Below are 26,188 nucleotides of genomic sequence, written 5' to 3' on the forward strand. Positions count from 1 at the left end.
CGTATGTGGTTCACATTTGCTCATACTGTCTCTTCCCGATGTGCTTGTTGAATGCGGCCTTGAAATCGCACATGATTCGAATTTACCGAACCAGAGGTATGCTTTGCTACGTGACGCTAATTCCGATGCATTCTTTCCTTTTTAGCGAAAAGGAGCAAAGTACACCTAAGATATTTACTTATCCGACCGACCGGACGAGGCAGTGTTCAAGCAGTTCGGCCAACGAAATACCAAATCTCGTTTCGACGAAAAACTAGGAGCGATACCGATTGACTTCAACGACGATGACGAGTCTTCTTGAAATATGGAGATGATATATGGTCCTTAAAAAGCCACTTGCATTACATTACATTTGTCTTGCTGAACACTGTTTCCAATTTCATATTTCTAAGTATTTTATTGAATAAAGCGATGAAGATAACGCGACTGCTATATGAATTTTATGATATGCAAATTGCAAGAAATGCAAGATTGTCACAGGTGACTAGATCAGGGATGCTCAAACTATTTTCTTTTGCGACCCTATTTTAGAAAATAAATTATTTCGTAGCTGCGGACTTGCAGCATGGTCTCGGTCTAGGCTTTTATATGACACTGCTTACACGGATGATTTGGCGAGCAGGGGCCTAGATAAACCCCCAACACCTAGGTAGGAACTCCGAAGTCGATCTCAATCACAATCCATTGGTGTTGCAGTTGTGGATTATACCACTACGCTATCTCGTCACTCAAATCTTAATAGAATTATATTCTAATGATTCAAGACGGGAAACGGGAAAAATATAATTAAATAGGAATTCTGCAGAAGCGTCTGATTCTAGATTGATTGCAGTGCAAAAATATCTGATAATATTGGTGGTCGGTATTTTAACTGCCAGCCACGCCATTTTGCGGTGCGCGGAGAAATAAGAAAACTGTACAACATACGAGACTGTACTCAAACATGGCCACGCCGAAAACAAATAGCCTACATTTCTGCGCATTTTCCTCGCGGAATAAATCAAAAAGCACCAGATAGGATAATCCAATAGACTTCGAATATCCAAGAATGGAGTCCTTGAACAAAATATTAAAGCCACAAATTTTACCTGTTATATGATACACCTCCTTCAAAAGTGCTGATTAGCCCTATGATGTGATTACGGAGATAGTTGTCGACAAGAACATGGATAAGGTTCAAATGTGACATATGAAAACCCTAATGATTGTTTGTTTAAAGAACCCTTGAGATACTACTCAACAACTTCGATTTATCAATGGAAAGGACGTGACGTATTTTTGTCCTTGATGTTTTACGGCATATACATCGACTCATGATATACATACACACTATCTGTGCATATGCATACCATGAGTACATGACGTGCGTATGCCGCTCGACTAGAAAGTTATGTCATGACCTTGTAAGGCTTTCTAGGCCTTGTACCAACCCTCAATGCTATCACGGTAATGCTAAGCACGAGTAAAATACCACTCCCCAAACGCTCTAGGTCTGCAAATTTGACCCAAGGCATTGCAGAAAAACTCACTTTAGGCGACTTTAATAAAATAAATTGCCTGAAAAGGTGACCCAGTGTAAATAAAATTGTCGGCAGTCTCGCATGGGCGTCCGTGAAATGGGAAATTACATGAAATTTGAACGACTGACCCTCATCAGTAGCGAACGTCAGTGATAGGGTGAATCAAATTCGAGATGTAAGAACTATTTTGTGTCTATGACGTAAATATAACAAAAACAACCAACTAGTAGACGGGCAAGATACGGTAATAACGATACAAAACAAACGTTAACGAGTACATATTCGGTTATAAATATCCAAGAACACGCCACACAACAATAAGGGAATATTACAAGGGTGTAGAGGCGTTCCTTCTGGCGACAGAGAATCGGTTTTCGCAGCTTTATGATCGTAGATTCCAGGACCTTCAAATGAAAAAGAAAACGGCCACGAGCAACTATAGAAAATTGACTGTCATTGTGATGATCAGCACATTCTGGATGGGATAAGAGATGCTGTCCAATAGCCGAATTATAAGCAGTAACTTGATCATAATCACGCAGTGTGTCAACAGACAGCGATGATACAGTTGGAGAAACATTACTTATTCTAATTTGCCGTGGGATATGCTATGCTGGCGAATTCTTTGCTGCAAGCACTGAGACGTGCGACCCACATACAGATTGTCACATCGGCACGTGTATTCATATGTAATGTTTCTTTGATTTGTCGCAGGTAGCACATCCTTTTGCATTGCAGGCATCAGAGATTTCATCATGAAGATTATCTGCGGTTCTTCTTGTGAAAAAAAATGCCTCACTGACGATTTAATTTGCTTTTCAAACCTGTTGGACACTTTCCCAATCCAAGAAGATGCAAGTAAACGGGACATTTTCTATAGGTCCAAACGGTTTAACTTTTCTGAAATCTTTGAGTTTACGATCCATGGTCATTTTAATGATATAATCAGGATAACCATGTGACTGAAAGATTGACCAATGTTCTCCAATTCAGAATCAAGTTTGACTCTACTACAAATAATCAGAGCCATGTGCACCAGAGTTCTTACCAAATTAACTTTACGTATAACTGGACAGAAAGAATCCCGCGAAATATATTGCCCACTGAATGTAGGCTTACGGTAAACTTATGTAACAAAGTTAGCACCCGTCTTTTCAACAACAACATCAAGGAATGCTAATGAATTATTAACCTCTTTTTCCATGGTGAATTTCAGTGACGGGTGAAGACCATTCAATTTGCTCAGAAACAAATCACGATGGGATTCATTCTCAAATATGGCGAAGCTGTCATCAACATATCTCTGATACATTAATGGTCGATCAATATCATCGAATAACCGTTTCTCGTAATACCCCACAAAATGTTGGCCAGAATGGGACCAAGAGGTGATCCCATCGCAACACCATCGGTCTGTTTATATATGGTGTTCGACATCACAAGTAAGCAAGCGCATTAATTTAACGAAAGAAGACCTTGAGGATGGTGGAGATGGAAGGACACCACCATAGAGTTCATTAGCACAAATCTCAACAGTCTCTTGAGCTGGCACGTTCGTGAATAAACTAGATATATCAAACGAACACTTAGAGATTCCGGACACATCGAGATCAACATTACGAATGGTATCAGCAAATGTGAACGAGTCACGAATGCAGTTACCACCATAAAACAAACTCACCGGCTCAAGATATCTCGCAATCCACTTCGCGACTTTATGATACGCTGATCCAACCATCGATAGTATCGGACATAAGGGTAAATTCGATTTATGAGTCTTCGAAAGACCATACATCCGTGGTCGACTGGAGCCAGTGGGTCTGAACTCTGATGTCGTCGTATACAGCAGAAAAGATTTTTCCCGCCTTCTCGAGGGTCAATAGTAGACGCTGAAACCATAGTGTCCTATATGGTGTCGACACAAGCAAATCTCACGGCTCAGTGAAATTGTATCACGTCACAATTTCCATTTGGCTACAGGCAATTTGACGGTCATTTTTGACCGGCTTGCCGAGCAGAAAATTTGGTAAAACGGGTATCAATCGAAAGCTGACTCTGCACTGATTACGAAAATATAAATTTTATTCCGCTCGTGGCCCTGGAACTCCCACAATCAGCCTCGAATTTTTCATTTTTCAAAAAGTATGCTCACACTCAAATGCGTTTGGATCGTCACTCAAATTTAAGTCTGCTCATCATCAGACTGAATTAAGTGCAGGCGGTGTTGCAGCACGTTTTACAACGCTATCTGACCATCAAACCAATGTATCATTTGACTTGATTGTTAAGTTCAACGGCCGCATTGACGGAATGAATGCTTTTTTCCCCAAGATGAAAATGTTTTCATGTCCTATTGTAGTTAATGTGGCGACTGATCATGGTAATTTACAACTTGAGTTGCTAGACATGCAGTCAGATATAAAGACATGACAAATTGTTTGTGCGTCTCACGAAAGTTTTTCTTTTAGTCTGCTACGCTTGAGCCACTACAATATCGTTTGATTATATAACAAACCGGAGGTCACGAATTAACAACATACACTAAAGTAATAATAACAAGATACCAGAGGTTATAATTATTAATTACGTGCCCCCAGCTCTACATGTAGGTAATTATGTGGCGAGATAGCGCAGTGGTATAATCCACGGCTCCTCCTCGCCGCCTCATCCGCGTAAACGGTGTCTTACAATAAGCCTAGAAGTGGGCCTTGCTACAAGTCGGCAGATACAGAATCAAAAATGCAGAAAATCGGCCTGGTGAAACTGACCGTTGTGGTCAACAAACACCAAGATTACCTCAAACAAACAAACTCTACAGGTTAATCTGACCATCGGGGGTTGAGAGAGGATTAAAAATCAATAGTAATATAATGCAATTTTCGACGAAATGCAGTCTTCAACTTGCGATTACCACCCTATAGGGCACGAATTGCTGTTTTTGTCTTGATTCCATAGCTACAACCCATGCTAACATATATAATAGGGTTACCATATTTTTGTTAAGCAAATTCCGGACACTCTTTAGCGCCCACTAGCGGAGTTAAAAATTACACATTGAGGGACAATATGACGTCACACTCGCAAAGCATTGACATACGACAGTATACAGGAATGGAGTGGAACATAGGTCATGAATTGGGCCCTCTGTAATGTGAGCTCTGGTGATTGCTACTTGCTATGGTATGCAATAGAATTCTCCACTGGCCGGACGAAATCGTCTGGCGGGCCGTGTTTGGCCTGTCGGGATTGTGTTTGACATCCCTGCTATACTGTTAGGTCGATGCGGCTATCTGATTCTGTGTTTTTATTTTAATCAGGTCCGAAACTAAAAACTTTTCGCCCCGTTCCGCCGAAAAAAAAGCACTGATCTCTAACCCACCATAGCGTAATCGATGTGACTTCTTGAGCAATTACTATATGCATTTGGCTGTGAAATTTTATGAATGAATTCTTCAATAATATTGATTCTTCCATTAGGCTACTATAGAATGCACCAGCAGGTTGCGCATCCGGTGATTTCCAGCCTTTTATAGTCGCGACCTCATTTCAAACTTAAAATTGTTCTGTGGCCCAGCTAAAAACTTGATAAGCTGATTACTAAAAAAATACAACTTGCCCAAACTTACTCCCGGCGTAGGACGGTGATTACGTCCAACATCATCGCGATCCCCAGATAAAGGTAAACGACCCCAAGATTTGGAACCACTATCTGTGACTAAAGCATCCAATCGGCCTTGACCAACTCTAGTACTATACCGTTTGCTTATAATTGCGATTACCATTGGACTTATTTCAGTAAATGATGGTAATTTATATTTATTTTTATTGCATTTTTTGGTGAATGTGGTGCCTGGTGCCATACTAATATCAATTGACGTTGCATTACCTCGCGCGCAGCGCGAAGAAGAATTTCGAATATCATAAACATGCTTGGAAAAAATATTGTTTATGTTGATTTACGCAAAACTTTTAAGCCTACTTCAACCCTTCAAAATTCCGGACATTTAGGCATATTTTAGAAATTCCTCCCGGACGCAGATTTTTTAGTGAAATTCCGGACATGTCCGGGAAATTCCGGACGTATGGCAACCCTAATATATAAGCCCATGGCCATGGCGGCAGGTCCCAATGTTGAGTAAAGAATTGTGAAATAACGATTGGCGCTCTTTCAAGTAGAGTCATATGAGAATAAGACGAAGTGAACATAAAATTCTACCTTCAACTTAATACAGATATTGTACTGCAAGCTGCCGTTACGAGAAACGGCAAAAACGGCTCGGTTTTGATAAATATATATATATCACCAGCTGTTGATTTTTACTGCTTCGTTGTGGAAATCGCTGTTTTATTTGACGAGTACAAAATTTCAAATATTTCTCCGGTGTACGTACGTGCTAGATAGGCCTACTGCTCGCCAAGCAGCTACGGTCAAATTGCGTTTAACTTAGCATAAGCATATAACCAACATCAACCATAAGTTACTATTTGAAACTAGGCAGAGCGGATACAAATTATACTGCTGCGAGGTAGTGGCGTGTGGAACGTGTTGATAACCTGATATACAGCACGGCAGGTGTTCTAACAATGACACTAATGTACGACGTACGTATATCGAATATCTATTTAGTGTGGATACTTCTTACGCAATGACACACAAAGCTAATATGCTGTTTCTGACGTAATAATGAGCTCTAGCGTTTGAAAAACAGACGTTTGTGCTGTCACGAGCCTGGTATAATATATCCCTTCCTTGTTCACGAATATTCAGTTTATGTCATAGTCCTTACAAAAATAAAAAGTAATCGTTCTTTCACAGAGAAATCGATTAGATATGGGAAGTAGTCGATTACGATTACGATTACTTCGGAATTTTTTCGAATGTAATCGATTGCGGTTACGATTACTTGAAAATGATGTAATCGTCGTAATCGATTACGATTACTAATCGCGATTACCCCATGTCTGCCACCGACTGCCTTGGTACCATACCGTGTCTTGAGAAGCAAGCTGATGTTACGCTCATTCTGGCACTATATGTAAATAGATCGCATGAATATTTCACTGTCGTTTAAATTTGAGGTCCTTTCTGATTTGATGTATATTTGGGCTAGACCGCCTGAAAGTTTAGTTTCACTTGCTCCGTTTTTTCCGGCTATTGATTTTGTTGAAGTCACCAACACTCAGTTTTGCTACAGTGCCTTGGATACGGATCGATTCTGGTATCTCATACCCTAATAATTTCAAGGATCTTGTTCATAAATGCAACTTTTTAGTGCAACCTTTGAGAAAAATAAATGCAACTTTCCACGGATTTGACTGCAAGAAAAAACTTGCGCTAGTTATCACATAGCGATATAAGAGTATGTTGTAGTAATGATATGTATTTCCAGTTTATTTCAATGTATGGCGCTCGCCAATCTGCCCCTATCAATGCTAAAGTAAGCGATATTGAATCTGTAGAGCTCTATGTGCATGTGCATTGTGCATGCTTTTGAAATAGCTGGATGGTAAAGATGCAGAGGTAGGCAAGTTACCTTTGAATTTTCGTTGTAAGTCACATACCTGTTTTCATGCGGCCCCATACATACTCTGAAGTTGGAAATGAAGTTCCAACATCCAAAACGGTTTGGAACCACTGATTTCGTTTCTGACCATCGTTTATTGGTAGTGAGATAGTGTGTACTTGTCATCACTCATCAGTATAGTGTTTAGTGATAAACTTTGTAGATCTCTGTATTGATTGCTGAGTCATACACATGAGCTACACTGCTATTATTTATATCCACATTCTAATTATACATGATGTGATATATATCATGATTGAATGGTTTAAACATATTAAAATATCCGTGGCTTGTCCATGTTGTGTTGTATGTGGGGTTATTGGTGCTTAACTGCTAAGGTCTTGTGCACCAGACCACGTCGAAAATAATATATCCACAAAAACTAGATTGATCGGGTCGCTAATACGAATTCAATAACAGTCAGAATTGTATATGAACTGGATAATAGGGCCCGTACTGTCATGTCGACATGGTTCCGTCTAGCCGCACTCTTCAATTATTGTCTCTGAGAAGCATATACTTGGCACGCAATCATAAAGTGTTCGACTGTTTCGTCGGCCATGCACGTGTGGGTCAGGCCATCTTCGTGACACTTTATGCGATAAAGATGAGAGTTCAGGCGACAATGTCCCGATTTCAACCTCAATATAATCGAGGACTGTCTTCGTGAAAAATTCAGCTAAGCAGGAATTTCTGTGATGGGTGCGTGTATTTTGTGATATGCCGACCCGTTATATGACGAGTTGAAGTCTTCAATCCATTTATCGCGGCATATGGGTGCTATGAGCGTTTTCACTTCTGGAACAGACAGTTCGACCTGTTCTCCAATGTCAGCTGCGTGATCTGTGGAAGCAGCCGCTCTTGCTAGTTCGTCAGCCGTTTCATTTTGTCCAACTCCCATGTGGTCACGGATCCACATCAAATTTGTCTCCACTCCTTTCCTTTCGAGATCTGCGCATAACAGAATAATATCATATATATCAGTTTGTTGTTAGTAGAGCCGGTGGTAATGGTTGTAAGGGCACTTTGACTGTCCGATAGGATGGCGAGTTTTCGAGACCCTAGATTTTCTTTTGCCCAGGTTAAGCCACGCAGAATGGAAACTAACTCGGATGAGAATACTGATGAATATTTACTGAGAGATTCGCTGTGACAAAACGGAATTTCTTCGACTACGAAGGCTGCACCACATCGGTGAATAGTTTTTGACCCACCGTTATATATTTTTACATGGTTCGAGTACGTTTCTGTGATATGACGATTACACTTTGACTTGGCAATTGTGGATAGGTCAGACTTTACATTTCTTGATTTTAGGTGCAAACTATTCGACAACATATTTCCTGCCATGGCGGTAGAGGAACTACTTCATGGTTATGTAGTTTAATTTGCATGAGATTCGCATTTCTAGTTTTCATATTAAAGGTTGTAAATAACGTCGAGTCCGGGAAAATTTCGTGCCAAGAATCATCAATTACTGTTGCGCACGGCAACGACGCTATAACACAGTGGTCGGGAACCTTTTTCGCCCAAAGAGCCATATTGACCCTATATTTTCCATTCTAACTCCCAAAGAGCCATACAATCAATCAACTACTATGTCATCATTGAAAAATCGTGACGTCATGGTAGCCCAAATTCGAAATCTCTGCATGGGATTCGTTGTTTGCACCGTATTTTCTCTGTAAAAACTCGTACTAATCATACTGGTTGCCTTACTTGAGTAATGAGTATGCGAAACTTCAGTTATACAGATCTTTTGCAAGTTATCTTTTTAATTGTATAGCACTGAGAGGCATATGATATTTTTCGAAGCTTGAGTCAGATAACATTTAGAGTTCCGAAAGACGTAGACAACAGTAAAAGTATGAATCTACTTGTTACACGCTTTTTACAGTTAATACGTCTTTTGGTGTTGCTTGGTATTCCTGATGGCTTTGTAGTCTGGTTGCGGTTAAGCTTCATACAAAATTTGAGACTTTCGTCAGTTATACGAGATTGTAGGTTCGTCTTGATGCTATGCGAGAACCCATGATGCCATATGTAGCTGGAGCCCAGGGTTGTAACCAAGTCACATGGTTCCGAGTCACGAGTCAATCTTACTTTCGTGGTTTTGACTCGAGTCGAGTCGAGTCATTTTCAATTCATCACCGAGTCGAGTCCGAGTCCAAGTCACCGTTTTAAGGGTCAAGTCCGAGTCATAGTGTTATGACTCGAGTCCGAGTCCAAGTCACAGTATTGAAGTCATGTTCAACGTATGTTTTCAATCCTGCTTGGGTGATATCGAAGTCCCTGCTTGCCAAACATGCTTAATTTGTCCCTATCATAGTCTTGGCACATGCTTATTTAGGCAGTTTACGGACAGTTCCTGGCCTCATTTACCGATGCTACAGATAGACGAGACAGGCCGCCAATATGATAACTTCACTAATCTTAGAACTTTAAATCAAATATCTGTCTTGTCAGTCAGATATATCACAAATACAAGCATTCAGTTTTTATTACGAGCACATCGACGACCGCTCACAAATAGCTTATAGAGAATTAACGAATTCACGTCTACGTACTATCTGATAGAGAATCAACGAATTCACGTCTACATACTATCTGATGGGAACCAACGAATTCACGTCTACATACTATCTGATAGAGAACCAACGAATTCACGTCTAGATACAAGCTGGTAGAGAATCAACATATAAACGTTTATGTAGAGGTACAGATTTGCTTTCACATTATCAGGTGGTTGACCAGAAAAAGGTCAACTTTCCTGCTCAGCTCCCGAAATAGTCGCCAGAGCGTTACTTTAGTGCTGATTTACTGTTATCTTAGTCGAATTTGCCCTACATTTACCAAAAATTCTCAAAAATGAGGACAAAATCTCAAAAAGGAGGCTACTTCTTAAAATTGTTAGATTAACGAAAAGAACTTAAATTTGGCTCAATTCCAACCAGTAGAAAGCAATGCTAAGAGAAAATATTTTGAATTAATGACAAATAGAGACTTTCGAATTTTACCGGCTACCTCATGATATTGTTAAATTGTGTAAAAACATGGTTCATAGCAAATTTGGCTCAACTCCAACTAGAAGAAGCGAAGTTATTAGAGTGGAATATTTTGGATATGAAAAAATAGTCGACTTACTACTAGTACGTAATTATATTATATGAAATCATTTCTCACTAAAAATACTCTATTTATTTTCAAATCCAAAATTTCCTCCACTCATACCATTGATTCTACTTTTTAAAATTACGCCAGATTCAGTGTTCTTTTTATGCAACGTAACAATTCTATCAAGTAGCCAAGCCACCCAGTAGAATAAAAAAGAAGTTATTTTTGATCAGCCCTATTCTACAAACATCACACAACATTAGCCATTCAATATTACTTACGTGCACAATGCACATACCTAACAAAACGTCAAATGGACGGAGGGTATTGTGTGTTTTCACAGACAGCAGATCAAATCAATGAGTTACACTTCAAAAATACTAACGTGGAAAGGAGATCCTCAGATATGTTAAAGCGGCATGGCCTTAGAATAATCCTCATCCACTGGATACAAGTTCCACTGGTGCATTAGATGCAGGAATTGAAAAGCAATTTTGAACCACACTGAAGAGCATTAGATACTCATGCATTCTAGTCGCCCAAAAATGCAAAGAATCATCGCCTTCAAATCTACACATGAGCTTATCAGTCTCTTGCAAGTAGGCTACTTGACCATGTGAGTCATTTCATTGGCTCTAATTTAACTTTGCTTCGATTGTTTGCTTGTATAATAGAAAAGTCTTCAGTACTTTGATGGCGGAGGATCTATTACCTCTTCATCACAGGATGATTTTGTACAATGCATTGCTACTATGTACCATTGTCTTTTGTTTTTACGGCGGCATATCTGATATCAGACGAGTGCAACGAAAGCAGTGGTGACAAATCGCGATGTCGACAGAATTCGTCACATGCGTTGATCTAACCATTGTGATTCGCAAATTTCTTCACCTTCAAGTCATATAAAATAAGCCGAGTCAACGACTTGAGTCGAGTCATGCGTAATGACTCGAGTACAAGTCGAGTCAATCCAAATATTGACTCGAGTCGAGTCGAGTCATTTTCCCATTTCAAGAAAATGACTCGAGTCAAGTCGAGTCACAAAAAAAATCGTGACTCGAGTCGAGTCATGACTCGAGTCATTACAACCCTGCTGGAGCCAAACATAGTCACTACAGCAGTATACATTCCCGCACTGTAAAATGTGTGATGAGTCGGTGAGGTGGGGTCAGGGTAGGCAAGTGAAGCAGTGCCTCACCTGTCTACTAGATTTTGAACATTTTTACTGCCAAAATCACGCAAATTGCCTATTTATTGCTCGACATTAAAGCGTGAAAGGAGAAGTAAGGCATAGGTGAGGCACGGCCGGGCGATGCCTTACCCGTGACAGCGCAATTGATCGTAAATATCAAAGAATTTATAATAACTGATATTAATCGAATGTAATTGTGGCACCGATTCCGATACGACTTCCCAGTTTCAAAGGTATTCGGCGGTAACAAAACGTTGCGCCACACGCCCACATTTTAACAGCGATTTCAAAGCTACGTTATCAATCAAGAACGTGGATAGCTATGGCGTTGTTAGTAATTTTAGTTGTTTTGTGAATGTCACTTCCATACGGCAGTTCATTTCTCGCCGTAGATCAGGAAGACAATGTGCATTTGAAAGCTTGATTGTGATACAGGCGCCGCCGCGTCTGCTTTTCTTCTTGAACAATCGACGTATCGTGCAATTAAAGATTTCGTGGCGGGTACATCGAATTCTGGAGTAATATTGGTCACCGACGCGATAACAACTTGAATTTGAGGATTTTAAAAAGGGGGGGTTCGAGCCCCTGACCCTAAATACGCCACTGTATTAACCTCTCAGCGAATACTGGCGCGAGAATAATTATACTAGTTGTGCTGAAGATTTAATGACAGAAGTTGCTGCAATATTGATAAATTAGGCACAAAAATAAAAAAGTCGCAAAGAGCCATATCTTATGCCCAAAAGAGCCATATATGGCTCGCGAGCCATAGGTTCCCGACCACTGCTATTACAGTTCGATAATTGTAACACGCTTTCAGATGCCTTATTGGTGTGGCAGGTTCGGCGCAGGAATGTGATATATATCATGATTGAATGGTAATATGTGAAAATCATTTCACCGTCAGCGTGGCATTTACTTTTTGAAGTAAATTTGCAGTACTATTGGAGTCTGAGTCGGGGTTATGTGAGGATAATAGTCTGAGTCGGAGCCGGAGTCTGAGTCGGTACGTTTAAAGACTCTGGAGTCGGAGTCGGTGTTGAAGTCGCTCTATTGAAAATGTCTGGAGTTGGAGTCGGAGTTGGAGTCTGTGCTAAAATTCACAGACTCCACAGCCCAGGTTAAGACATCACTCTATTATCTTAATTCATACACAGATCTCATCACAATATCTATATCCTGTTGTTCGAAACTGTCCGTGCATATGTGCATGAGATTGGATCGATCATGAAATGGCAGGATAAATCTCAAATTTTTTTTTAGAAGGGTCAGATTTCGCGACATCTACTCACCTCTCATGAAATTCGTAGTCGAGTCGCTGCCAGGCATCTGTTTCACGATACACTGGAATGAGAAATAATTCATGAAGCAAAAAATAGTCGTTAGTAAAAGATGTATGCTTATGTATGTGATCAGTTGCTGAAAATATTGCGTAATATCTGAAACAGTCATCGGGCTCGAAGCGAGTTGAAAGAAGCAAAAATATGAAGGAATTGTGTCTTACGACACACGGCGGTTTAGTTACGGTAAGTAGGCGTACGGAACCTGCGCTTATCCAATATTCTAAAATCCAAATCCTGTTCTGTATTATAGATTCAAATTCAAGTCCTAATCGGAATCCAGATTTGATTCTGTATCACGTCCCTATCCACGCCAAATCCGGGAATGTCTGAAAGTTAATCTGAAAATCGCATGAAAACGGAAAATGACGACAATAGTTAAGTTCAAGTCCGTATCCCGATCCACATTCGGATGAATCATAAATCCATGTCCGATCCAAATCTTTTTTCTCCAAAACCGAATGCTAATCCATGATTACCGTGTCTAAACCGCCATCGTTCGTAAGACATAGTGTCTTAATAATATGGAATAAAATAATCTAAAATTCCTTATCTGCCACGATCACGTCGAGAAAGTGCAACTGTGGATAAATGCGTGACATAAATTTCGCAAAGTTTTTAGAAGCGATGAAACGTGACCTCAATATCATACACTAGTCAACACATATTTTTAGGCAGACAAAGTAAGAGTGGTTTGGGGGGGGGGGTTCTGAAGGGCACTGATTCCGAATATACCCCTAGTTTTTTCAAATTGGCTTTATTTTTGGAGATAATCCATGGGGCTATTTTGACTAAAATCTCATATTTTCGCTCTATGGGCTCGATAAAAAAAAATCGGCTCACCCATATAATAGAGTTCTGAAATTAAATCGACTTGTTATTTTGACACGCTGAAGAGTGTTTTAAATCGAAATATATCAACATAATTATATTTCGGGGTATCTGATTTATCATAATTGAAGATTTCCACGTATATCATGTACATAAATAAACTTCAATCATGTACATAAGTATTTACTTAAATAATCAAGTAACTTTGCATTAATTGAATCAGTTCTATGTCAACCACCTATTTTGAATTTGGAATAATCAGTTGAAATATATTATTAATAACATTTTTAGTGCAGTTTTTCGAAAGGTTCCAGCAATAGTCTTCCATAATATATGTTCGTCGCATTAGCACTGATATCTTTCTTTTGTTGTTATGATGTGTTAGACGTGTTAGTGGAACCTTTTCCCTTTCTATTCCCTCTAATCAACAATATTATCAGAAAATATACCAAGATGACTGAACAGGAAGTGAGATTTAATGCTCATGTTTGCTCCATGGTTTCCATATGCAGATATAAATTCTTGGACCAACTGTTTGTAGTTGGGTGCTTTGTGATCTTCCAAAAAGTTTTATTTACTACATCCTAGAAGGGATTCCATGCCGTGAGCTCCTTTCTTAATAAGAAATTTTAATCATTATTCCGTATTCGAATCTTAGATCCTTCAAAGATAACAGATTTAAGCTTCTCGTTTGATATGGATACTAGGTATACCCACTTTGTTGGCTTTACGGAAAATTATCCATTTACAAGTGAAAAGAGATGAGACGCATGTAAGTATTTTAGTTAGGCTTTCCAGGGACAATCTTGATAGCTCTATACTCCTCTTTCATCTTGGTAGAATGACCAATTGGTACAGGAGAAAATATGTTTCCATTGTGCAGAAGTACAATTTTTAGGCTTGTTAACAGCTTTTTCACCAAACAAAGTTCTTGCGTCAGGTCATGTTGTTAATATTGATGGAATAACTGAGAACGACATGCGTGATCATCATAGTCAATTATCTACTTATGCTCAGTATAAAAGTAGAAAAATCTAAGATTTAATTCCTACCAGGTGAAATATTCAAGGGTAAATACATTGATTTTAAGCTTTTATAGGGGTATAAATATTTTCTTTTCTAGAGCCAATCCGGCAAAACTAATGTGATATTCGTAATCTGCAACTTTGAAATCTCCAGAAACGACTCCTAGATGTTCTGCCAAATGTTTTATTCCATTTAGTTGACCAGTGATATAGATATATAGAGTGGAGTGTTACAGCTCGTGGTCTGTTACGCTCTAGGTTCTGTTCGATGAGGATTGCTGTTGCCAAATTTTGTCACACTCACAGCTTTTATTTCATAAAAAGTCACCTTTAAAGCGAAGTGCCGTTTTGATGTGTTATGGTAACTGATTGGGGAGTAAAATGAGATATTAAATACAATATGATGCACTCGAAGTTAAAATGCATATTTCGTATATCTAATACAATTAGTCACGAGACAGAAATTAGAATAACTTCAATACTTTGGAAAATCATTCTTAAATTATTCAGATAAGAACTTTAGTATTGACAAATCGGTTTTAATCAACTAAATTGACATTCGATTAATATTTGTACCGTTTCAACGTTCTGCAGTATACTTTAAGAGAGCGAATATTGAATTGATCGGTTCGTACAAAACGATGACGAATGTTGCCGATTATAATTCAAGTATTTTTGAAGAATACACATAGCGCATCAATGTCAATTACTGTAATACACAATCTCCTGACGTCACTAACCGATCATAAGGTTATACGTATCACTTCCAATAAAATAAGTAGGATGCTGTATGACAGGAAACCACTGTTGATTCAGAGAGGTGGTCAGTAACTAACTAACTACTTCTAATAATTTTTTTCGCATAGGCATTTTCTCGCATATAGAGAGTGGATCACAAGCTTCTTCGACTCATCGCTCCCTTATCAAGCTCGATATATCTTTGCCACATCTCTCAAAGGTATAGGTATTGTCAGCAGCGAAGAACTTCTGCTTTTATGTAGTAATGAAGTTAATTATTATTAGCTACTCGTTTCGCTTACTCAAGTAGTTTTGTTTGCATAATACTTCTACTTCAACAGTTTTTAATGCTGAAATATACTGATTCCTGCATACCTAATATTTTCAAGATAAAGTAGTTTTGCTCCGAAATTGATCGAATTCACAAAAGAGTTTAAAATCAGAAACTGTGAGAAATCATGCCGATATTTTGTACAATAACTAGTAGTATTAAGTATAGGATATCGAATCTAACTAAAATTCACATATGTCGTGCGTTAACAGGTAGCGATTGCCACAACTATTCTAGTTTGGTTAGGAACGCGTTAGTCATGTTATGTGACATGACCATTTAAAGCAAAATGATCGCGTTTTACAAAAATTTTATCGATATGATGAATATGTGATGTTTCTGTCATTCAATATAAGTTCAATATTCGATTTCGATGCCAATGATGTCTTTCTCAAAAACCAGATACAAATTCCATTCAAACCACATGTGACCGACGGAATCTAAAATAACTCTGACATACTCAGCGACATACACAAACCAAGTAATAGGATAGAAGATTGTGTGTTCTCAACTTGATGTATCATGCCGAACTTGATTTTGGTTCGTTTCCGCAGTTTATGTGAAAGTAAACTAAGGAATTATCTAATAAGATGACAACAACCGGTCTTTATTACGTTATTTGTTATTTCGCGAAGATATGATGTAACGAAACAATGACTTACATCCTAGAACTTCCAACTCAGTCTCGAGATCATTAGCAATTATCTGGGCTTTCTTCAATTCGTCTCCTCTCAACATATCATTTTGAACCAGGTATATCAATGATACTTTCTTCAGATTGGAGTTGTTGACCAGAGACGAAATCTCATCGAGTGAAGCACGACATCCACCGAAGAATATGCATCTGATATAATCGATCTGCGTTGGGAGATTACTATTAATACTATTTGTATTATAATGATGCTTACAACTATTGTTAGCGATTTCGCCATGGGATGTGATTTGTTACAAGGTACTTCAGATAACCTTGAATCGAAAACTGGGCAAATTCGATGGATATCTCGGGCATTGAAAATGTGTTAATTCAAGTGAAGGGGACTGAACAGTAAAATTAAATGATAGAGCTGCGATGATGGGAGAATAACGATCGAAACATGCAAATAAGACCGGATGATAAAAATTACCTTTTTTTCGTGACATGTGTGAATGATCTTTCTCGAGTCATTTTCTCGCCCAACAAAGAACATCACATGGACATTGCGAAAAATGGCAATTGCTCTACCGTGTTTCAAAATTCTGTTGTATTCGACGGCGGATATCTGGCCATTCACAGCAATATCCAGCACTTCCACCTCAAACGAGAAAGACAGACGTGGATCAGTTTTTATATCAGATACGACGATTCGCCGATAAATTATTTCCCGGACATTAATCGTCATTAGCCGCCGATAATCGACTTCGATTCCCAATGAAATGATAGAAAAGTATGAATTAATTTATGAACATTTCTAAAATCGAATGAAGAATCTTACCTGATAGTTTTCCGAAGATGTTTCAATCAACGACCAATCAATATTATCTTCTGTGCAATCAAGCAATATCTTGCTTATCTGAACACAATATTGTTTTCATGGGTAGATATAGCGGTAATAATTCATCATATATTTACAGAACAATAGCGATTCTTAAGAATTTTCAATTCTACATAATGCACACACTACGTTGATTTTAGTCACATTCCTTAGTATTACTTCTCGTTAACATCTACCTATGAATATGCTATGTATTGTACACACGTATTATATAGTCAGAGCTGGGCAAAGTAGCCTTCGTCGGCACTCAGCAGAATTAAAAGTACTCCGTCAATATCTACTCAAGTAGATGTAGAAGTAGCGAAATATAAGTAAGTAAAAATCAAGTCTTCTAGGCCTAGTTTTGCCTAAAAAAATGAATGCTCTCAGATAGAAGTGGAAGCAGTCTAAAATCTAAACCACTTGAGTAAGTAGTGCGAGTAGGAAAAATATAATTGAAGTACTAACACAAGTAGAAGTATTTCGTCATTAACCACCTTTGAAAATAGATCGTAAGTAACGCTGGCTATGTAACGATGTCACTTATGTTGACGCCAGGGATAAGTCTTACCCGGACAGTGAGAAATATTGGAAACTGCCTGAAAACTGGGCATGATGAATCATATTTTAAATTTCACCTACTGGCTTTCCCAAACCCCGATATGGAGCTGGCATTGTTGATTTTCACGTCTGATTACGACAATGCTTTAGCGTACACTACGAGATGCTCAGTAAAGATCTACTTCTACTTGTTAAAAGTACTTATTTATTATGATAATTTCACTCATAAAGTTGATGAAAAATTATATACGATTCAGTTTCTACCATAGGTGGTCAAAGTAGTCAAGAAAGCTACTCAAGTAGAAGTAGAAGTAGCGACGCAAAAATCTACTCAAGTACAAGTAGAAGTACTTCTTACATAAGTAGCCTAAAACTACTTGAAGTAGAAGTAGAATTTGCTGACTTCAAGTCTACTCAAGTAAGTGAGTAGTTTGAAAACGGTCATAATAAGTTTGCATGGACTTTCAAAAACTGCAAATTGAGCTTTGCGGAAATTGCAGAGAGCTTCATGCACAATGCATATTGATGCGTCTCAGAAGGTTTAAATTTCCGATAACATGAACATTCGACTGCATCATGAGATGCAAATGATAGTTTTGCTATGGAAATGAGATACTAATCTTGTTTACTCGAACATCCCGTTTTAGAAAATGTCATGGCATGTTCCCCCACGCAAATTACGGCCTTCAGTTCAGTCGAAGAGCAATACGGAGAAGTTGTATGGATACGATGTTAGCACTTTGCGCGATTCGTATACGATGATAAAAAATATGCCGTAACGTAAACACGCCATTGGGCTCGAAAGTCACGCGCTGGGGCCAAACAACTATCTTAGATGGCCGCTCCCTATGTTAATTTGCGATTTTGGTCTGTTTCCAAATCGTATTTTCTGTCTCAGTGAGGTTGTTTGAAGTAGGCTACTGTTCTGGGTTTTATGTTATCTTCGATGACTTATTAGCTAGTTTCAGGACTTTTAGATACTAACTAGGTAGGTTGATGTTGTTTTACAGCCGCGCAACATACCAGGGTATAACGTGCCAATTTGTTTTAATGGATGAGAAAACAATTCGAGTAGTCTTTCCATCGACTTCTGAATTGCCAGAAGACGACAGGAAAGTGACTGAAATTAATAAAGCTAGTGGGAATGATAAATATAATTAACATTTGTACTATGTTGACTTGTTTGTTTGGTGGTATCAAATGTCATACCGGTATCTTGTGTGCCCCAAGACAGCGTAATCGAGTCAGCTTCAATGGCAAATGATTTAAGATAAGCCACAATTATTAGATTTTTATTAAAGTGTTTATATAGTGAAAGTGGCCTAAGAATAGATGCATCAACTGCAGGCATCGGTTAGCTATTAAGATATCTGTGCCATTTATCGAAAAAGATAATCAATAATTTCGGTCAGCCAAATATAAGGTTAACCATGCCAATCAGAAGGAAGTTATTGATTGTTTCAAGGATAGTGCTGAGAATACTGCTATTGCCGGACAAGGACAAGAGTACCGTACTTTCGACTTGGTTTTTGTGATGATGCAGCGATTTACAATTTGGTATCATTCTGGCTGGAATGTATATATTCTTTTAATGGGATACCAGGTCTTGCTGTTACTCATGACACTAATTCGTATAATTTAGTACTGGCACTGTTGCCAATGTTTTTTCTAAATTTTGTTCAAGTTTCTATACATCAGCGTTGTTCAAAAATAATTTTTTTCCAAATTTCACTGGCTTCTGAACAAAATTGTTAGGTTGGCTTGAAAAAAGGTTGCACACTAGATTTGGCTCAATTCCAACATGCAGAAGTGAAGCTATCAGATTTTTTTTCAAATGAATTTATTGAAAAAATAAAATTGTTTTATTAAATTTTACTGGCTATGCCATGAAATTGTTGCGTTTTCAAAAAAATGTATAGCAAATTTGGCTGGTTGAGCCAAATTTAAAATTTTCTACCTTCAGTAGCTTTTGCATTGCTCTGTACAAAATTTACACAAATTTCTTGAACAAAAATCAGAGGATAGTAATTCATAACCATTTTATTCTCTTTATAGATACTTTTGGAAGTTTAACAAATCAATGCAAACATTGATGCTAGCCTCACTAATCTGTACCTGATTGCTGTGCTAGTAAAGTTCCACTGTGCGCAATACGTAAACCATATTCGGGGCATCTCTGATCCCGGCATCTTGTATGATGCAATTGGTAACTCTGCCACAAACTGCTCTCCAGAAGACACCATCTCCTGTATTGCAAGAACGAGAAGCACACGCACGCTATTTACCCCTTGAACCGTGAGAAAATGCAGCTCAACTGTCTATGGAATGACGTCACCGTAGGGGGGTGGAGCGATCACTTCAAGACGCTACCGACCTTAAAAGTCGGGACCACATATACTTCCTGAACTTGGTAGAAATCCACCCAAAACGCTGTGAAGGTACTGACATTGTTGTCGACATACGGCACATCAACGCCACCAGTAGGTCATTTGTGTGAGACCAGCCTCGTAACCATACGGACCCAACAACACTTGTATCCCTTACCATCCATCCCAGTGCCAGGGTCAGTGCACCCTAATTTACACAGACGCCGTTCAGGATCTTGGCTTGTCAATGGAAGATACTGACGTTGACGCGATGCAGCAACACAATAGATTGCCATGGAGTACTCACATTTACACTGCCTGCTGTTATTCTCGTTTACGTCAATTTCGATATACCTGCTGCTGCTACCACCAACACAGTCCTCCTAATTGTATTACTCATGCCTGCCCATTTTCAAGCCAACTCTGTGTGTTTAAGTGAGTCGTCAGATTAAGACTACCTCCACAGTAGCAGTGTATTGTATAGCTTGAGGTGGGGTTACCATATTTCAGCAACCCAAATTCGGGACACTCTTTAGCGCCCACTAGCGGATTTCAAATTAGATTATGACGTCACACTAACAACGCTTTGCTCATAGACCCGAGGTTGTCACGGTCCGGTTCAGGAGTATGTGGCTGTGTGTTGTGTAACCGGGACCGAAAGCACATGTTTTAGCCCCCTCCCGCCCAAATAAACAATGATTTTGAACCCACACTATGGGGTAATCGATACAACTTCTGGGCGACTCCGCCTCCAATTTGAAAATGTTCCGTAGCCCAGATCAGAATTTTACAATATTAAGCTGCCGAAGGCAGCATAGCGAGAAAACTTATAGCTACGCCCGTAAGGGCGTAGTACAGAGTTTCCGCAATGGATCCACCACAGTTCTTGTTCAGATTTAAGACATGATATATTATATACATTTAAGATATATATATATTGGTAGGAACTTAGTGAACAAGACATTCTGGTGTTTTAGCCAAAGGATCTTCATCCGTAAGCTGTCATAGGCGGGCTTGACCCTACCGACAAGAATTCAAAGCATGGGTGTTTTGGGTAGATATTATGTAACATAAAATCTGGGAGTATATAGGATAAAGAGTTCTTATGGGAAGATAAAGTATAAATAAATGTTAAGTGATAATAAGGAAATAAGATTAACAAAATAATTCATAGTATAAGCAGAGGGTAATATAGTAGCATGAATATGACTCAGTCCAAAGCAACTCTACCATAGCATCTCACGTCGTCAGGGGTGGTAAAGATATAGGTAGGGCGTATTAGCCTCTCCTTTTCTGTAGCAAATACCGGTAATGCTTACGGCAGAGGGATTATAACAATTTTGAGTGAGTTTAAATAAATGAACTTGTATGGGGGGTGAATTTCTACGAAAATGGTTGATTTCAAATCGTATTTTAACATACTTCTAATTCGAAATCAGACAAAAGCAATACATTTTTGAAAAGAACTAGTTTCATACTCTAGGATTCTGCAATAAAAAAAATTTGGAAAATGTTGTTAGTTCAGCAGTACCTTACGGCCTTAAAAAGCGGGACGTTTGGCTGACTGGTCGGGACGCCGGGACAAGACGTTAAAAAGCGGGACTATCCCGCCTAAAACGGGACGTATGGTAAGCCTAGCTTAAGTCAAAACTGCATCCGTTTATGGCAAGTTGGCAACATTAATCAGGAATACCTAATCTGTGACCAATACCTTCATTCTATTTGTTTCATTCTCGGTACAAAGGAAATACATTCTCAAGTTGTGAATTTGTCAAATTTATTGGCCAGTTATTGCACTCTTAGAGCACTCTTAGAATTTTGTAAAATCAAGCGAGAGTATGCAAGATTAAGAAAGTATTGTTGTGGAAATATTATTATATCAGAATTAGGTAGTTCTTCTATTCAGAATCTTAGGGTATCATCGGGTCCAAAACGAATAAATGGCATAAGTTTTGAGTATGCAATGCACAAGCTGCCCTGCACTTGTCCAAGTACTTGTGATGCTGGGCAAGTACTATAGTATCACCGACTCATTTCAAAATGAAGACTTTCTTCTAAACGCTCAAGTCTATTAATGATCTTGATTTGGTAGAATAGGGATACTTGATATCTATCAATACACACATCACAAAAGTGCCGCAAACATGGCCTAAAAGTACTTTAAAAAATATAACACTCTAGCAAGTATGCAATATTACATAGTACTCTGAAAAGGTGGAAATACTATCTTCTTTACTTTCATTCAGTGTGCATGCCTCCTCTTTACATCGCCTGGGCCAAGATGGGTGTCTGATTCCATAGACTACTCCAAGTCGCTTCGACATCTTCCTGTCTTTTCATTGTATCGGATTTTGTGGTGTATTGAACTGATAAAATTGCTAATAAACCAATAATGATGATGGTGATGATGATCGTCTGTTTGCACCACAACATGAATGCTTTAAAATTCAAAGGTCTCTTTGCTTTCTGATAACCTTTTTCTGATGAGTTCCTGTCACCCATTAGCTCACCATCTTTCTTCTCTTGCTTGCTTCCATACGTCCTCGTCAGTGGTGCTGATTTTCGAGCCTCATCGGCTTTACTTTGCCATCTGGGCTTGATTACATAACGCTGCTCATGTAGTTAGGCAAGCAGTGGGGAGTCCAGATAAGCCTCCGACCCACTTGCGTCAAGTGGGATTCGAACTCGATTCCAACGCTTCCCCAATTTTTCAGGTAATTTTGCAGTTACCAACCTCTACGTCATAAACTTCCTTTCTACTCATGGCTGAACTGAATATTTCCCAATTCTCTGCCATCACCACCATACATTGCTGATATTGGAAGGTCGTTGTCTAAATCATTTTGACTTCTTCTGACCAGATTAGGATTAATTTTGAAGAACTCGCAAATCGTAAAAGTAGCTTAACCAAATTCATCTGAAATCAAATTTTACACGGTACGGTAATGTTACAATATTACTAATCTCCGATGTTGACTGATCACTGTCTCCGTGTCGATAAGTATACACTTGAAGCATAATAATGCTGCAGCCAAACGATGAATAGTAAAATAGTTAGTAGGTCCAGTTGAAGGTACTAAACCATGGAATTACTTGTTTGGATATCTTAAACTACTCTACTTCATCATGTTAATTGAATACTACATATTGTCATCTATCTGCACGAAAAAATAAATCAATCGTGTTTTAGCCACTTTCGTAACACAAACACATAATGTGACAGCAAAGACCAGCGCAGTAGCAGAAATTGCGACATACGAATGCATTACTGTCGCAGGGAAGATGATACCACAAACGCGCTTAGCCCCAGACGGTGGTTGCTATGATGAAAAGTCCCGTGACTTTCGAGCCAATATAGTGTAATTGTATTTTACGAAAATAGACGGCGATGCTACACTTGCTTTCCAACTTAAACATATATTGTCCAGACAAAAGAACTGAAACTAACTAGAACTCAAAGTAATGATAGTGCGAATTGAACGAAAAATAGCAATAGGCCTACTACATCAGAATGACGGAAAATGTATTTTATGTCTTTTGTCGAGACATTTTCAATGGTGGTCTGATAAAACAGATCGAACGCTCAAAAAGTCAGAGCCCGCTCCTCCAGATTAAAACGCGCCATGGGCTTCTATAGGTTACGATATGATGGGTAAATGCTAGATTGCAAAACGGTGGTTTTAAATGTTATGATGGGCCATGTTTACTGTGATGAAATATGTCATATGGGCGACAATGCGGTGCAATGCAACCTAAATAATATTCACTTTCGTGAAAACATATTTGTAACTCTATATTTACTTGATGTGAAGCGCGACGGAAATTCTGGGTTTGACTTAAATTTTCTTAAAATGGAAAGTTAGAACTCCGTGAAAAAAGCCCTAGAATTCCCCAGTTTCTCTTTCTAATTAGGGGTGACACTACTTCTACTTGACAAACTGAAAACAGCGAAAAGTAAGTAATTAGATCACAAAATATTTTGAAGTAGAAGTAGAAGTAGCGAAGATTTTATCTACTGAAGTAAGTACCAGAAATAGAGGAAAACTACCTGATTACTTCGAAAAAGTAGAAGTACTTCGTTACTGACCACATTTGGTTTCTACTTTTGAAGATGCAAATTGTCACAAGTAGTCTTGTCGAGAAAATGCTCAAGTAGAAACATAAACCCTTGCGTAAGTGCTAAAACTTTATTGAGTAGTCCAAAAAAGTAAAAGTACTTTATTGCTCACCAAATCTGGAAACAAGGTATTTCTACTTTGTCAGATTAGCCAAGTGGGTTTTGCTTACGTACACTGCTTAAGTCGGCGGTCCCCAACCTTTTTGCAACGTAGAGCTACTTCTTGAAGCAACGGGCTATCAATAACTTCCGCCGTTTACCCGAACCAGACTGAATTTCCACTTTGATATGCACAGCACCGGACAGGAATCCCATTGCGAGAAGACTTTTAAGACAGTCTTGTAAATTTAAAACATCTCAAATAAACTAGCTAGCCCCTAGCATTTTTAAAGAAATCATGAATTACTTCGCACCATGTTTGTATAGATTATGCAACAACAGTCAACTCAAATTTTTAAATAAATCATGTCACACTTTACACTGGACATCATGTTATCTGTTTCTAAATCAATCTGTGGGAAGCCTGGCCTTGCATAATATCGCTATAACCAGTGCGCTATACTCTGATATTTAACTTAATACTGCAATCGTGACTGATTCTTTCAGATGTGCATCTGTCAGGCATGTTCTGCGTTTGTTTTTGATGAAGTTCGTGTCCGTAAAGGCTGAATCACGACGATAAGTTGAACCAAAAATGCTTGCAACTTGCAACCTTTATAACTGCTGCACACACTCCACAGTATCTTTCCATGTTAACAAGGCATCAAAGTTTGGTGCATCCTGGTGGGCTTTGAGGGGGAGGTCATCATGCATTGTCACAATTTCAATCAGCAACTGTTCAGCATCCAGGCTCAATAGATTTCATTATGACGGACAGCAGCAACGATTACAGTAAGTTGGTACTAAACTGCGTTAAGTGTAAGAAAATCAAGCTGTCTCAAAAGATAGATACGTAATGGGCATACATAAATCAAAATCTGCTAGGGCTTCACGGCTATCTGCCACCGACTAGTAAAGTTGTTCATTCCTTTGGCATTGTCCTGGACGTTGTGCTACCATAACGAACCCCACGCCATCTCAAGAAGACCGTGGATGGCATTTCGTCATGTCGCCAGTACTGGTAGTGCGCCGCATCCTCAGTCTTCGATATCTTGTGACAAGATTACATTTTGGCATATTACTAATTGAATTAGAGGATATTTGATGTCATCAATTAAGGCGTTTATATATATATTTATATATTAGGGTTGTTCAGAATTGATCGACTTTCAAAATGTCGTGGTTTTCAGTCCGATTCCCATGCCTTATACCATAAAAACATATTCTAAGTACTTTTTTTTCGTAATTCATCTCTTGCATCCATGTGCACATTGAGCTGGAAGAATATCGGTTAAAAATAGGGGATTCCCCTAAAATTTGAGTGTCGCTATTCGGACTAGGCTAGTAAAACGTCATATATAAGCTGGTTTTATGTAGCTATTGCGGTTGGAGTGCTACATAACCTCACTATAGAAAGTATTGTCATTTCAGGACACCATTTTCATGTCCCACACTGCCTTAGAACTCCTCAAAACTGCCTAAGACTGATAGTCATTTTGTTCGATCACCTATCCTACACTCCTCAACCCTACCCGAGATTGTTCATCAATGGCCGGGATCACTACGTGCAAGAATACAACTGTAAATGTATCATTCACTCACAGCCACATTATAAACATCACATTGTTCAAAGGAAACGAAACAAAAAGGCAAAGAAACAGATCAACTTGGCACATTGCATTGCAGTGGGATGCAAAGCTCACTAGAAGTCGTTTCGGACGGAAATTTGAGGCCTTGGCAATGCTGGCATAGTCTGCGTATTTCAACGCATTTGAGAAAGGCAAACTTCTTGGCAATCGAACTCTGGAGAGTGCTACAGAAAAAGCACAGACTGATCTGTCATTTGAACTGCTGGAACTTTATAATTTAACAAATAATG

At 38.8% G+C, this 26,188-nt stretch overlaps 1 protein-coding gene across 1 annotated transcript in view; it reads right to left on the reverse strand.

Annotated features, from left to right (window-relative positions):
* Positions 1 to 6,885: 6,885 nt before the first annotated feature.
* LOC145441975 (uncharacterized) overlaps positions 6,886 to 26,188 on the reverse strand; it is a 64,948-nt gene continuing 45,645 nt past the window's right edge. The window contains exons 8-12 of the mRNA XM_080319939.1: positions 17,128 to 17,205; positions 16,780 to 16,947; positions 16,318 to 16,513; positions 12,683 to 12,734; positions 6,886 to 8,035 (exon numbers count right to left, since the gene is read on the reverse strand). Of these exons, the coding sequence (XP_080176065.1) occupies positions 7,990 to 8,035; positions 12,683 to 12,734; positions 16,318 to 16,513; positions 16,780 to 16,947; positions 17,128 to 17,205 (540 nt within the window). The 3' untranslated portion in view covers positions 6,886 to 7,989. The remainder of the gene's footprint in view (positions 8,036 to 12,682; positions 12,735 to 16,317; positions 16,514 to 16,779; positions 16,948 to 17,127; positions 17,206 to 26,188) is intronic.

Source organism: Botryllus schlosseri, chromosome 1 (genome assembly GCF_051294905.1).
Source record: "Botryllus schlosseri isolate E-star chromosome 1, Bs_hap1, whole genome shotgun sequence".
Taxonomy (NCBI): domain Eukaryota; kingdom Metazoa; phylum Chordata; class Ascidiacea; order Stolidobranchia; family Styelidae; genus Botryllus; species Botryllus schlosseri.